The sequence below is a fragment of the Podarcis cretensis genome (genome assembly GCF_951804945.1).
Source record: "Podarcis cretensis genome assembly, chromosome: 1".
NCBI classification, from domain to species: Eukaryota; Metazoa; Chordata; class Lepidosauria; order Squamata; family Lacertidae; genus Podarcis; species Podarcis cretensis.
Genome location: NC_137170.1, coordinates 100,283,977 through 100,297,142, shown reverse-complemented (window position 1 = coordinate 100,297,142; position 13,166 = coordinate 100,283,977). Strand labels below are relative to the sequence as shown.

The following is a 13,166-nucleotide window of genomic DNA, read 5'->3' as shown; positions in this document are numbered from 1 at the left end:
CATTGAAAAAAAGACCATTCTGGGGTGGAGGAAGCCAAAAAAATAAAATAAAATAATGCCCAATACAGTGAGAAATAGAGCTTGCCAAGTACATACTTATTATAGTTCACAGGCCCACGAGGGGGCAGAATTCCACTCAAGTTGAAATGTTTGCCTTGGGTGGTCCTGGCTAGAGATAATAAAAAGGCCAGGGTCTGGTCAAAATATAGGGAGTTACTGACAGAGGCTGCTGCTCAGCTGGTAGCTGGACTCATACAGTGGAAATAGAAGGACTTAAAGAAGTGGCTCAGAGAGGCTTATTGAAGCCTGAGAGGAGATGAGAGCAGACATCACTGGCTAGAGCTGAAGGAGGTTTGTTCAACTCCAAGGGCAGCCTTCAGAAGAGTTCTGCAGCTAAGTGCCAGTGGAATTGCTGAAAACCTGGGGCAGAGGGAAGACTGCAGCAGATGTCCTAAGAGAGGCCTGAGAGACTACAGAGGGAAGAAACTGTGGACCTGACTGAAGACTGCAAGTATAGTCCACAGTGACTGGTTGCTGAGTGTTAACTGAGGTGGATTAATACAGGGAAATTGGATAGAGGAAGGAATGGAAACTCACATAACTATTGTCTTAAGGACCCCTTGGTTGTATTTACTATAGTGACAGTAACCATACAGTGTAAGCATTCTTATTTAAAGCAACTATAACAAAAAGGAGCAATCTAATTATGAAGCACCTGTGCATACAAACAGTATATATTTATATTCATAACTGTTATAAATAAACTAAATCTACTTTGTATTTCATATTCAGATCTTTGCACTATGCTTATCCATAAGTACATACTGGTGGTTAAACTGAAATAGAAAACAGACGGTACTAGTACTTGGTGGCAGCTGTAACAAAGGAATAAGAAAAAATTAAGAAATAGGTTATAGATAAGGAGGGGAAACTAATTTGCAAGATACCTCTCCATAATAATTAATAAAGGAGTAGCTATTGAACCTACCAAATGCTAGCTAATTCTTAAATGTTCTTTATGACAATCCTCATCAAATTGTCAATATGTGTGTCTTCACACTAATCCTTTGGCCAACGAGTATGCCACAGGAGAGTACCTGCATCACTAATTAGTACTTTTACCAATTTACCCTTTAGAGATGCCTGGATTCTCAGCTCATTCATTAGCTTGGGCTCTGAGGAAATATGATTATTATATTCATCAAACAGGACTGGTGGAATAGCTGAAAACTCATTTCCAAACAAAGGTTGCATTTATGATAATGTTTTTACATGGGTGGCAGTGCCCATGCGTAAACCAAATCACTGTTGTAGATATCTGCCTTCACATAGTTTCCAGCTGACTACATTGTATTTAACAGCAGCATACAAAACTCTTCCAGGTGGGAGATTTCAAAATACTTCAGTGGGCCAAGTTTAATGGCAAGAACATAACAAATTCTTGGTTTGGCTTTGGCTATCCAACCACTGGGTATATTAATTGTACTGTACGCGGGTGGCGCTGTGGGTTAAACCACAGAGCCTAGGGCTTGCTGATCAGAAGGTCGGCGGTTTGAATCCCCGCGATGGGGCGAGCTCCCATTGCTCAGTCCCAGCTCATGCCAACCTAGCAGTTCAAAAGCATGTCAAAGTGCAAGTAGATAAATAGGTACCACTGTGGCGGGAAGGTAAACGGCATCCGCGACTAGACCTAACGGTCAGGGTCCCTTTACCTTTACCCTCAAATGGTAACATGGAGAGAGTTTGTGCTCCTGTTCAATTTGCAGCACACATGCTGTCTCCGCTGCAACAACCTCTTTGTATTTCTTTGCACCAAGCTTTGTATCCACCTAGCTATCTTGTCACACACATTAAGTGACAATCTTTTTTGGTTTTTTTAAAGCAAAACAAAAATCTCCAAAGCAGCATCTTTGCTTCTAGGCTTTAATGAGTATCCTATAATGACATTTTTATCAGAGAAAATAAGTAATCAGTGTTTTTTTCTCCTAGAATATCTCCTTGTATCTTTTCACTTGGTATTATTTCAGCAGGTTTCCTATCTGAACAGCAAAAGGTAAGTTCCTAATACTTTATACTGACAAACATGTAATTTAGAAAATAGCCAAGAGTTTGAAATACAGAGAAGTAATTTACCTTTGGGCACTGGCTCCAGCGACCCCACTCAGATACAACACACTCACTGGGACAGTAGAGGGTACACTTTTGTCTTTCAAGGGGTATTTCGGACTGATTACAGAGCATGTTGGCTACAGACTCGCCACTGCCGTCTTCGGTGGTATTTATACATCTACAGAGGGGAAAATGTGAAGTGAGCATCCCATCAAGAACAAAGAGATTAAATCAGTCTTTTTTTAAAAAAAACAACAACAAACAATTTTTTTGTAGTGCTGTAAGTGGTCTGTGCATGCATTTATATTCATGACACAGAATTTCTGACTGCTTTATCATTTTATTACCTCTCAGAATATTTGTTTTTTGCCATATGCCTCTTGTACGGAAGCAGAAAAGGTGAAAGGCAATATTAAGCACACTGTGTAGAAATGCTACAATTAATTGAATAAAGTTCTGCTACTGAAAGTAGAGATGTGTTCACACCATTTGGGACAGGGTTCTCGCCCTACAGACCAGCATTATTTCATGCATCTCTTCTACAATATCGACCAGAAAGGCTATTCCAGAACTCTAGAAATGGCTGTAGAAAGATGAAGGCACATTTCTCATCACATAGAAAAGCATTACAAAGGCTGGTTGTGGGTCTATAGAGTTCAGTTTCTTAATGTTTCTGTTCAAAACCTACTGTTTTTATATCTACTCACCTTATTTTTCTAGTTTGTATTCCTTCACCACAGTGCAGGGAGTTTAGCTCGCTGTTGATTTCGCAAGGAGACCATGGTTCTGCTATCCAGGAATACTGATTGCATTCACTGTAACATGGGACTGCCTCATACACCTTCCAGGGAAAACATGCAAAATTATACATAATCAATCATCCAAGTGAACAGCTCTGCAGAAATACTTTGGTAAAACAACATTTTCCCCCCCCAAAAAAGCAAAAATCAAAGGACACACACATATCACTAAGGAACATGCTGGATTTCATCCACTGTTCTTAAAGTATTGTAGTGTTTAAATTCATTGATTCATTACGGACTTGCCAAAAGATGTGCAGAAAATGTAATACGTATGCAGCTACACAAGAATTCCATTACAGTGTCATTTCCTCCAATAGCTCACATAACATCTATCAAATCCTCCCTCCTAAAATTAGACAACACATTGTGTGTTTTTCTAAAACCATGCATATTTTTCTAAAACTTATTTATGGCAAAAAAATCTTCTATTTTTGTGTGCTCCTAAGGCTAAAGCAAAGGAAATAAACTTTATGGGGAAAACATATTTAATAGACATATAAAAAGCCATTGTTGTTGTTGATGATGATGATAGTTCCTTATGTTTAATAAGTCTCAAGGGCACACAATTGTGCTTTCACTTCAACTATATTTTCCAATATATTAAATAAAGAATGCAGCAGAAACCGTCAGTTCACAGCCCATTTGTCTCAAAAAACGTATTTAAAATTGCATCATTCTGCTTGAAAATCATGAATGTGTAAAGTTGTATTCTCTAGGAAGGATTAAAAAAATTCAGTCTATTTATTTAACTTATATTGAATATCAGAATGTGGATAATAATCATCTGTCGCTCAATGTAAAACATGTACTGTGCGAAGAGAACATAATTTTAAGACAACTATGTTATTGGACAAATAACTAGAAATGTTTAAAATTAAGAGGTCTGCTGGGTTATTGCTTTACCAAATATTGAACAGCCTGAGTTTTCTCAGCTTGTAGCTTTTTTTTTTTTTTTTTTTTTTTGATGTGGCATGCTTTGGTTTGGATTTCTTGTATTAGTCTCTATGGGCTTGCCAACACATGTGACACAAAGTGGGGTGGACGAATGTTGAAGTAGCAGAACAGAAGGCACTACGTACTTGAGGATACAGTTAGGGCAGGACTAGCCAATGTGGTGCACTTCAGATGTTGCAGCTCCCTTCAGCCCCAGCCACAATGGCTAACGGTCAGGGATGGTGGGAGTTGCAACCCAGCAACTTCTAGAAGACACCACATTGGCTATCCGTGAGGTAGGGGGTTACATTTTTGGAATGCTCTTCCACATAAATATTCCCCACTGAAACGAAGCGAAACCAGTGCATCAGAAGAAAACATTCCATCTTAGCCTGCATGTAACTGTACTAGTTTTCTATCTGCTGAGAGAGTTTTTTCCCCCTAGAGAAGCATTCAAAATGTGGTCCTTCACCTTCACTCTGAAATCATACCATCCATTCTACCAGCATAGGCCTCTACACTTCATTCTGTTGCATCTGTGGAGTTAGAAAAAAGTAGGAGGCTCCTAAAGAGGAAGGCCCGTTAGACTGAATGATTCTAACCCTAATTCTTTCCAGCTCCATCATTCTGTGAAAATCTCATTGCAAGGACTGGGGATTTTCACACACACACTGCACAGATAACTAGTTTGTTGCTAAATCCATGAGAATTTACCAGCAGAACACCTCTGGCGAATATTTTGAGAGTATGTATAAGGGGAAAGGAATTGGTATAATATTTACTCCTTCATCAATTTAACTGGAACTATGGCCATCTTGGTAGTGCTGAGGAAGTTAGTATTCTTCTTCAGTCTCCTTACACCCCATATGCCAATGTGGCAACCCCTTCCACATTGGCTAGACAGAAGTTTGAACATGCTAATCCCAGATCACATGCAGAAAGGGATATACTGAAACAGATGTCGGAGATCCTATTTAGCATTTCATAGATGAAAAATTAACACTTCACTTTGCATCACTTAGTGTGCTCTGCCACTTTCAGTATGACATACCATTGAAGGCTCTAACATACATTGCTTATATGCTGTATTTGTTTACTGTGCAATAAAAGAGTGATTCTTTCTTTGGATAAATATATAAAAGAAAAACATAGTTGTCCCTATACCTTAACCTGAGTCAGACCATTGGTTCATATAGCTCCCTGTTAAATATAAGGTAATCAAAAGCTACTAGTCAAGGCAGCTACATTCTACCTCCTCTGTTGGAGAAAGTACGCCTTGGGATACCAGTTGATGGGAATCACAAATGAGGAGAGTAATATAATACTCAGGCCCTGCTTGTGGGCTTTCCTTAAGCACCCAGCTGAACATTGTGAGAAGAGGATGCTGGAATACTGTGGATGGGTCTTTGGCCTGATTCAGCAGAGCCTTTCTTATGTTTTTATACTGGCTGAAAGCAACTTTCTAGGCCTAGGGTTTCAGGCAGTGAACCTTTCCCAGCCCTACCTGGAGATTTTGGGTTTTGAAGCTGGGTCTTTCAGCATGGCTCTTTTGAGGTGAGATGTATATCTCAGCAACTGCTATAGACAAGAAGGGATATTGTGCACGGCATGGTCTTTAGTGTTCACACACATACATTTATCAATATGTTTTCCAGAAAAGGTGCATCCACCCACTTTTACAGAGAATTATCTGGGAGAGGGACCATTAGACTCTCTGGGCCGTGGGTTCAAGCCCCACATTGGGTGGAAAATTCCTGTATTGCAGTAGGTTAGAGTACCAACTCTACAATTCTATGGACACTTGGAGGATATGGCAGAATGGAAGACTGTTAGCCTTTGGCTGTCTGTCATAGGAGTGAGTGCCTCTGAGTCAATTCTTGTCTGTGTTTGAATGAATGAATCTTTATTTGCGTCAGCCATCGGCCATAGCAATAAAACAACAATACGATATACAAAGAATAGAAAATATTTGGAAGTTTTTATACTTCCTTGAGGAGAGCAAGGGATGCAGAGATGCTTGTCCCTATGTGTGAGGGCAAAGTCACAGAATACACGGTATTGTTTTTCCACAAAAGATTTCTTTCATCACAAAAAACAAATGTTGTTTTTTGATTGAGTAGCAAAGTGGGAGGATGGTGTGTGTGTGTGTGTGTGTGTGTGTGTTTTCACCTGAATAATTTCTTGGTAGTTGTTTGCTCAGAAACCCTCCTTCCAAATCTGTTTTTCTCTCCAAGATGAAAAAAAGGGGGGGGCATTTTTTCAACTGCAACTGGCTTTTTATTACGAAAGGAAGCTCCTGGAGAAAACAATGCACCAAAGTATTTCATGTAATGGTGCTCTTCTATGCTAAGGGTATCTGTGTTGGGAGGGGGAGTGAATCACACACACATTGGTTTCCACAGGTTAAAACATGCTCGCTGGAGTGCATTAAATGGGTCATCTAAAAGTGATCTTGCTTCTGAACTCAGTATTTTCCACAGTGCATACAGGGAAATAAGATTTAGATGGAAAGAATCGGGTGAAATTTAAAATGAGATGGCATCTGGAAGATAGAATTGGAGAGGGAGAAAAGAAGAATTAACTAATAATGTGAGATTCAGAGTTTTATTGTACAAATAAAACTGAAATGAAGGAGAATAAATGCAAAGTGGCCAATTGTCCTTTAACAGTTAGAGCTATGGAGTCAAAATTATTCGAGCTTGTGAACATGCTGATTTTCCTTACTCTAAATTATTTAGTTCTAAATATTTCAAGGGAAACATGGTGTTAGGTGTTCCTTCTTCCCACTTGCTGATTTACTCATTCAAGTCTTCCTCCCCACTAACACCGCCCACCCGCCCCCATCCAACTGTTGTGGGGCAAATGTGGGGTTGAAAATCCAGGTTTGCCAAGAAAGAAGGCTTATTTCCATACAAAGTTAGAAGCAGTCTTCTTTGGCCTTCCAGACGGTATCCTGATCCTTATCACTGTGGCTTATAGGAGAACACCAAAGGAGTAAAACACACACACACTCTCTCTCTCTCTCTCTCTCTCTCTGTGTGTGTGTGTGCAATTGTTTGTTACTGTGTTATGTATTTCTGTGATTTTATATTGTAATCCACCCTGTGGTCCTCAGATGAAGGGTGATATAGAAATTTAATAAATAATAAATAATAATAAATCAGGCCCTGATCAATCAAATATAACAATGGGGAGCACCACATAGACTTAGGTAAGACACCATTTGTCATCCTCAAATCTACAACACTGCAACCATAACAAGGATTTTGAAAGGATTACTGAGATACTGTATGTGAAGCACTTTGAACACCAATAAAAAAACACTACGAAGATGTTAAGCATCCTTGAAGCAATAATTGCATACTGCATTCTCTCAGAACACACAGGCCCCCCCCCCAAGATATGCCCCCAAAACTTGCAACTATTGAGCCAATGGCCAAATCGTTCTAGAAACCTTCTGGAGACTTTTTGGAGCAGGTGGCAAAAGCGTAACATACTGAGCATCATCAGCGTCACTGAAGGTAACATACTGAGCATCATCAGCGCCTGCCACTGAAGTCATTATGATATTGCTTATCGTCCGAGGTCAGGCAGCTGATGGCTGGATAAATGGTATCCAATTATGGAGTGCTTTTTCCAGGGCTGCTCACCTGGCATGCTTTCTGTTAAGTTTTAGGCACCAAGTTAACACATATTTTTTTTAATGCCCTGACTTTCAATTGAGCATTTTTAGTGCTATTTTAGTGTCTGCAGTGCTAAGATTTTTACATAAGAAACCTACAAGATATATTCAGTGGAAGCAAGTTATGAGACGTACAGAAGCAGCCAGATCAAAATTCAGTTAAGTAGTATTTTTATAAACTGGGCCAGATCCCAGAGTTCATACTCATTCCGATCCTCTGGGGACACATCTGCATTGCAGTTTCCCGTGCTCATAGCTCAGTGCTTTAGCACTAAATCTGACGAGTGGGAAGTGAAGAACGCAGGCTCCGGTGAGTTGCAGAGGCTAGGTGTCCATTAGGTAACCTATCAAATATGGCCAAGCAGACGCACCGCTAGACTGCTCGATTTGTACATATTTCATTTATAACCCAGTCAGTACTTTTACAGCACATCATTAATACTAAGACCTAGATGATAATCCCTTGGGCTGGAAGTACATTTACATTAGTAGAGTGTGGTGTCTTTCCGACTGCCTGGAAACGTATTTTTACACAACCACAGATCATTCCTGTTTGTTTCTTCTTCTGTTGCCAAGGTGAGAAAAGGAGATACAGATCAGACACAAAATATGGAAAGGTTTTATCAGCTAAGCACTGCACTGACAAAAGCATCTTTCTCCTTAGATATCTGTCTGTATCATGGGAAAGAACCAGGGCTTTTGTTCAGCCGGAACTCAGTGGAACTCAGTTCAGGCACCTCTCTGGTGGGCGCCATTGCCATTCTAAGAGAACAAGGGAGGCATTCATGGTGAGTTCTGGCACCTCTTTTTCTAGAAAAATAGCACTGGAAAGAACTAAATCTCTTTCTGGATGGAAAGGTTCACATTATCCCTGTTAAGTATTTTCAGTGACTGAAGTTAATTCCCATCACAGTTCAGTTTCCCCCCCGGTTTAAGGTGTTACAGCTGCTTGTTGTTGTAAATGCTGATTTCTCTGCTGCCTGTCTTAGAGTCAGCAAGCTCAGGTGCATCTCTTGCTGACATTCTTTGCTTTTCTAAGTCACCTTTTTTTGTTTTCCTTCTCAGGTTCTTCTACCATCGCCGTTAAGGTCCTAGTCCAGCTCTCTGGCTACTACACCACACTGCCTATTTCTTTCTCTGTGTAATCTAAAACAGAGTTCATGTCCTGCTGAACTCTCACCTGCACTAGAGCAGCTGCCTTCATGGGGCTCTTCTTCAATTCAGTAACTCCAGAACGACCAGGCAACTTATTTGTTCTCTCTTATTCATTCTCACCCACTCACCCACCTTCTCTCACACACACGCTCACAAATTTTCCTTCTGCAGTTTCAATGCCTACTTATTACCACTGTGATCTCTACCCACTCTTTCACCCCATTTTATTGAGCAAGCAGCTGTTTCAGACTAAGATATGAGGACACTTTGGTCTGGGAAACCAAAGTTTCCAAAGTTAAAAAGGTCCCAGGTCTCTCACACACATATTTATATTTTTAGCTCCCAGCTAAAGGAAATTACAGTGCTAAACAGTGCAGAAATAAGGAAGGACACCCCCCAAAATGAAAATTCACCACTACCTCTCAAGTGCCTTATAAGGGCACTACTTAGGAACATTATCAATTGAAGTCAATTGAGCAATTTACATCTCTAAGCTATAAAACACTGATTATGAGATGCAGTTTGAAGATCTGTCTGTAATTTTGCATCATCTGATAAGAAATCAATGACAGTCATCATTCTTCAAGTTCCTTCTCCCATCTTCACCCCTGCCACCACAAGCAGGATCCAAAAGCACTGGACTGCTTTTGCCTGCAACCATGGACACTGTTTAGCACGTATCAGTCAGCATGGATAATGCCAGACCCTCAAAGGATTTAGGAATGTCGGCTATTTGTTTCGAGGGAAAATCTTCCCCCCACACCATGGCCTCACATAACATAATGCAATATAGCTGGAGGTTCAACCAGCTATATCTACCTGAAAACAAATAAACCTGCATGTGGATGGAATAGCTTTCTGACTGACAAAGTAAAGGGCTCTGATTTTCAGGCTTGGCATAGTAGCACTGGAAGGTAGCCCGAACAAAGCGAATTCTAAGACAGAACAATGCAGAATGGCAAATACTGCAGTCAAAATATGTTCCTTCCACCCTAAACTGTTACACTGTTATTCATCTGTTCAGCTATATAGTTCTTACTACTCACTATCAAGTGGTAGCATTATGTTAAGAAGATGATGATGACAGAAGAATAACTTAGCAGCTTGTACAGAACAAAATGTCAATGTGAAACAGAAATAGAATGGTAAAATCAAACGCTCTTTGACACTTTTGCTGAATCCTGATTAAAACCTCTGTGTGAGGAAATTAGTAGAGCAAGCAACAGATCAATGTTCAAAGGTATTTACAATGTTCATGGGTATGCTTTGAAAGCTACAGTTGTTAGTTGCAACATACCCTTAATGGCTGCCAAAACTGGTTCACACAAGAAAATGTTTGCTCAATGGTGCAACTAAATGCAGCGCTTGAGACACAGCTATCACACCGTGAAATCAGCACACACCACAGGAATAATAGAGATTTTGTAAAGAACAGGACCTCAAGGAAGGGCCCCTCCAGATGTCCTTTTTCACTGCACATTCATGATGATTCATGCTAATGAAGCTATTGGGGCAGTCATATGTAATCTCAGATTCAATATTGTTTCACACAGCTTTATTTACTGTTTGCATCTGCTATAACGGCCTGTTGAAAGCCCACAACTTATACTACTACTAATGTCCTGATTTAGTTTTGCTTGGCTTTAGTTGTGCTATATTTTTTAGGTCTCAAAGTTTTGTAAGATCCTTATTACTCACGGATTGTTGCTTTCCAAATCAGAAGTTTAGGAAGAAAGGTCAGCGCTCACCGGCAGCAGCAACGCGGCTTCGCTCCGTTGACTGCGGAACGACCCACAGCGCCGCAACCCCCTCCGCGATCCGGAGCCCCTTACGGGGTTCCCTCAACGTTTTGGGGACTGCTCCTGGCGCCCGCCGGGTCCCAAGACCACAGGCTTCTGCCACCTGTGGTTTTCCAAAATGGGTCTCCGCTTCGCTGCAGCGGACGACCCGTCTCAGCGGAGCTTCCCTCTCCCGATTAGAAGAGGGCAGCCATTGCCGTTCGCGCCGCCTCCGGAAGCTTTAGTTGTGCTATAAGCCCTCTAGACAGCAACACAGTGGTAGCATTGGAGGAGCATTGCAGAGCAAATTAATGCAGAAAATATCCACCAGCGATGTGTCAAAAACATGTTGCCAAATAAAGCACCGTTCTGGAAGGGCCCTAAATAAGGCTAGAACCCACCAGGAAATTTCAGCTCAGTATCAATTTTCATATCTGTGTTCTGGAGAAGATGGAATGTTTTAACTAGGGGATCAACCATTGCAGAACGTAAGAAGTTCCTAACTTAAATACAATTTGCACAATGGTGTCTTCATATGGTTACTTGCACCTGCATATAAGTATCATTCTGATTAAGAATCATCATGTTCTGATTGAGATGGGTGAATATGGGAATTACAGGGAAGTTCAAAAATTACTGAATCTCAAAGTACTAGATAAGTATGCATAGGGGGGAACCTACTCAGCTGTGTGAGCTGAGAGGTTTTTGAGGATTTCCGCATTAGAAAGATCATGCTCAGAATAGTTGGTGCTTATGACTAATTAAGGCTAGTTGGAGCAGATGAGTATTAGCTGCAAACTTTAAGAGCCTTCTGGTAATGCTCTTTAAGATGGAGGTTGGGGTTTAAACTGATACCTGAAAGCTAGCAGGACCCCCAACCCCATGCAAACCAACTCTAAAGATTTGCATCTTTGTTTTTATGTCAGTGCACACACGTATTTGCCATCCAGAAATGAAAGGATTGGCCAATTTCAATTCTCCAGCTTTCTCATTTTTCCAACCTTAAATTCAGTTCTTGACGTTTCTGCAAGAATTTGCAATTAAAAAAAAAAATGAAAATTCTTGAACACTTTGGTGCAAATTTCTCCCAATAAAACCCATTTTTTAATGTAGTTTTGACTAATGTGGACATTTTTACAAGCATTTTATCCTGATACAATGCATTATGTACTTTATTTTCATGATCTGGGATAGCTCAGTTGGTAGAGCATGATACTCTTAATCTCAGGGTCATGGGTTCAAGAAAAGATTCCAGCATAGCAGAGGGTTGGACTAGATGACCCTCATGGTACCTTTCAACTGTACAGTTTTATGATTTTATGAATATATTCATTTTTATGCGCACTTTCCTCTGATATATGTGTCTTCGTAAGCATCGTTTGGTTGGACAGCCGCATCACAAAATTCAGATAAGTGTGAATGCTGAAGAATGGCTGGTTTGGGTTCTCATATTGTTTCAGAAAGTGTGGATTTGATATATTTGGCTTTAAATGCAAACCAAACTGAATTTCTCCTATTGCCATCTGTAAGTTAACATTGTGAGGTTTGTATGGACCTTTGCTACTCTGTTCTATGGTGGCCATTTCAATCATCTATAAATTTATATGTGCATATGCTTACACAATTAACACTAAAGCTACTTGAAAAGTTTCTGCCACTTAACGGGTTGGTTATCAGTAAGCTTTCTGATTGAAGCTGAGTAAGGAGTCTGTGATCCTCTGACCTGTTTCTTCCTTGAATCTAAGTTATTTTACCCAGGCACCATCCCAGCATTCCAAGTATTAGATGCTTTCAGCTCTCATCAGTTGGAATTGGTGTTGCTCAGCACTTCTGAAAATCACACAATGGCTCGATATACCAGTGACCATCAGGACTTATTGTCCCTTGAGTAAAATATTGACTCCAATTTCCCCTCAGCAAATACCTCAGTCTCCAAGTCAGTAAATCTTGATATCCCCCTCAAGAAAAGTCAATATCTTCTTATTATATTAGAAGTAACCGATGACTGAATCAGATGGTTAGCAATGGAACACTGAAGAAAGCTTTTAGACCATTCCTTTCAAAATGGGGATGAATTTAATACTTGACCATTCCTTCTAAGATGATTGTGGCCATATGTGTTAAAGTACCAGGAGAAAAGAAATATAGAGACTAAAGGGAAACCCCACTATAAAATACAGCCAGTGCTAAATAATCAAGTTCTTTAGAAGAGCTGGCTGACACGCTTTGATTTACTGAAGCACTAGGTCGGGTGACAAGAAAGTTTAGCTATTAAACGCTACTACCAAGACTCTCCAACTGAGGTTTTCACTTTGCAGGATTTGTTATATCCACTTTACTCTTTTCCCCAAGTGTTCAGAGTTCACAATCAGGCAGCTGTTAGCATGAAGTGATTCTGTAATGTCTCTCTTCTTTTGTTACACCAGGGTCCATGTGGAGCTCAGGTGATTTTTTAAAAGAATCTGAACTTGGGTCAGCACAGCTCTCACAGTCAAACTCATACAGCTCAGGCTGCACAGAATTAATAGAGACAGCTGTTTTGATATTTCATGACTTGGGCAGGTGCTGGCCCCCCTTTAGCAAGGAGGGGGGAAGCAAACTATAAAAATGAAATCCAGACTCATGACTGCAAGGCCACTTCTGTAAAGACTTAGCCAGTGATCCTGTACAAGTTAGTTGCCAAGCCTTTGAGGGTGCTACTTTCCC

The 13,166-nt window shown here is 40.4% G+C and overlaps 1 protein-coding gene across 7 annotated transcripts in view; it reads right to left on the bottom strand.

Moving 5' to 3' along the window:
- The window catches only part of THSD7B (thrombospondin type 1 domain containing 7B), a 452,267-nt gene that overhangs the window by 33,033 nt on the left and 406,068 nt on the right, over positions 1-13,166 (bottom strand). For all 7 annotated transcript variants that reach the window (XM_079993005.1, XM_079993004.1, XM_079993009.1 and 4 more), the window contains 2 exons: positions 2,817-2,950; positions 2,134-2,287 (listed from right to left, as the gene is read on the bottom strand). In XM_079993005.1, the coding sequence (XP_079849131.1) occupies positions 2,134-2,287; positions 2,817-2,950 (288 nt within the window). The remainder of the gene's footprint in view (positions 1-2,133; positions 2,288-2,816; positions 2,951-13,166) is intronic.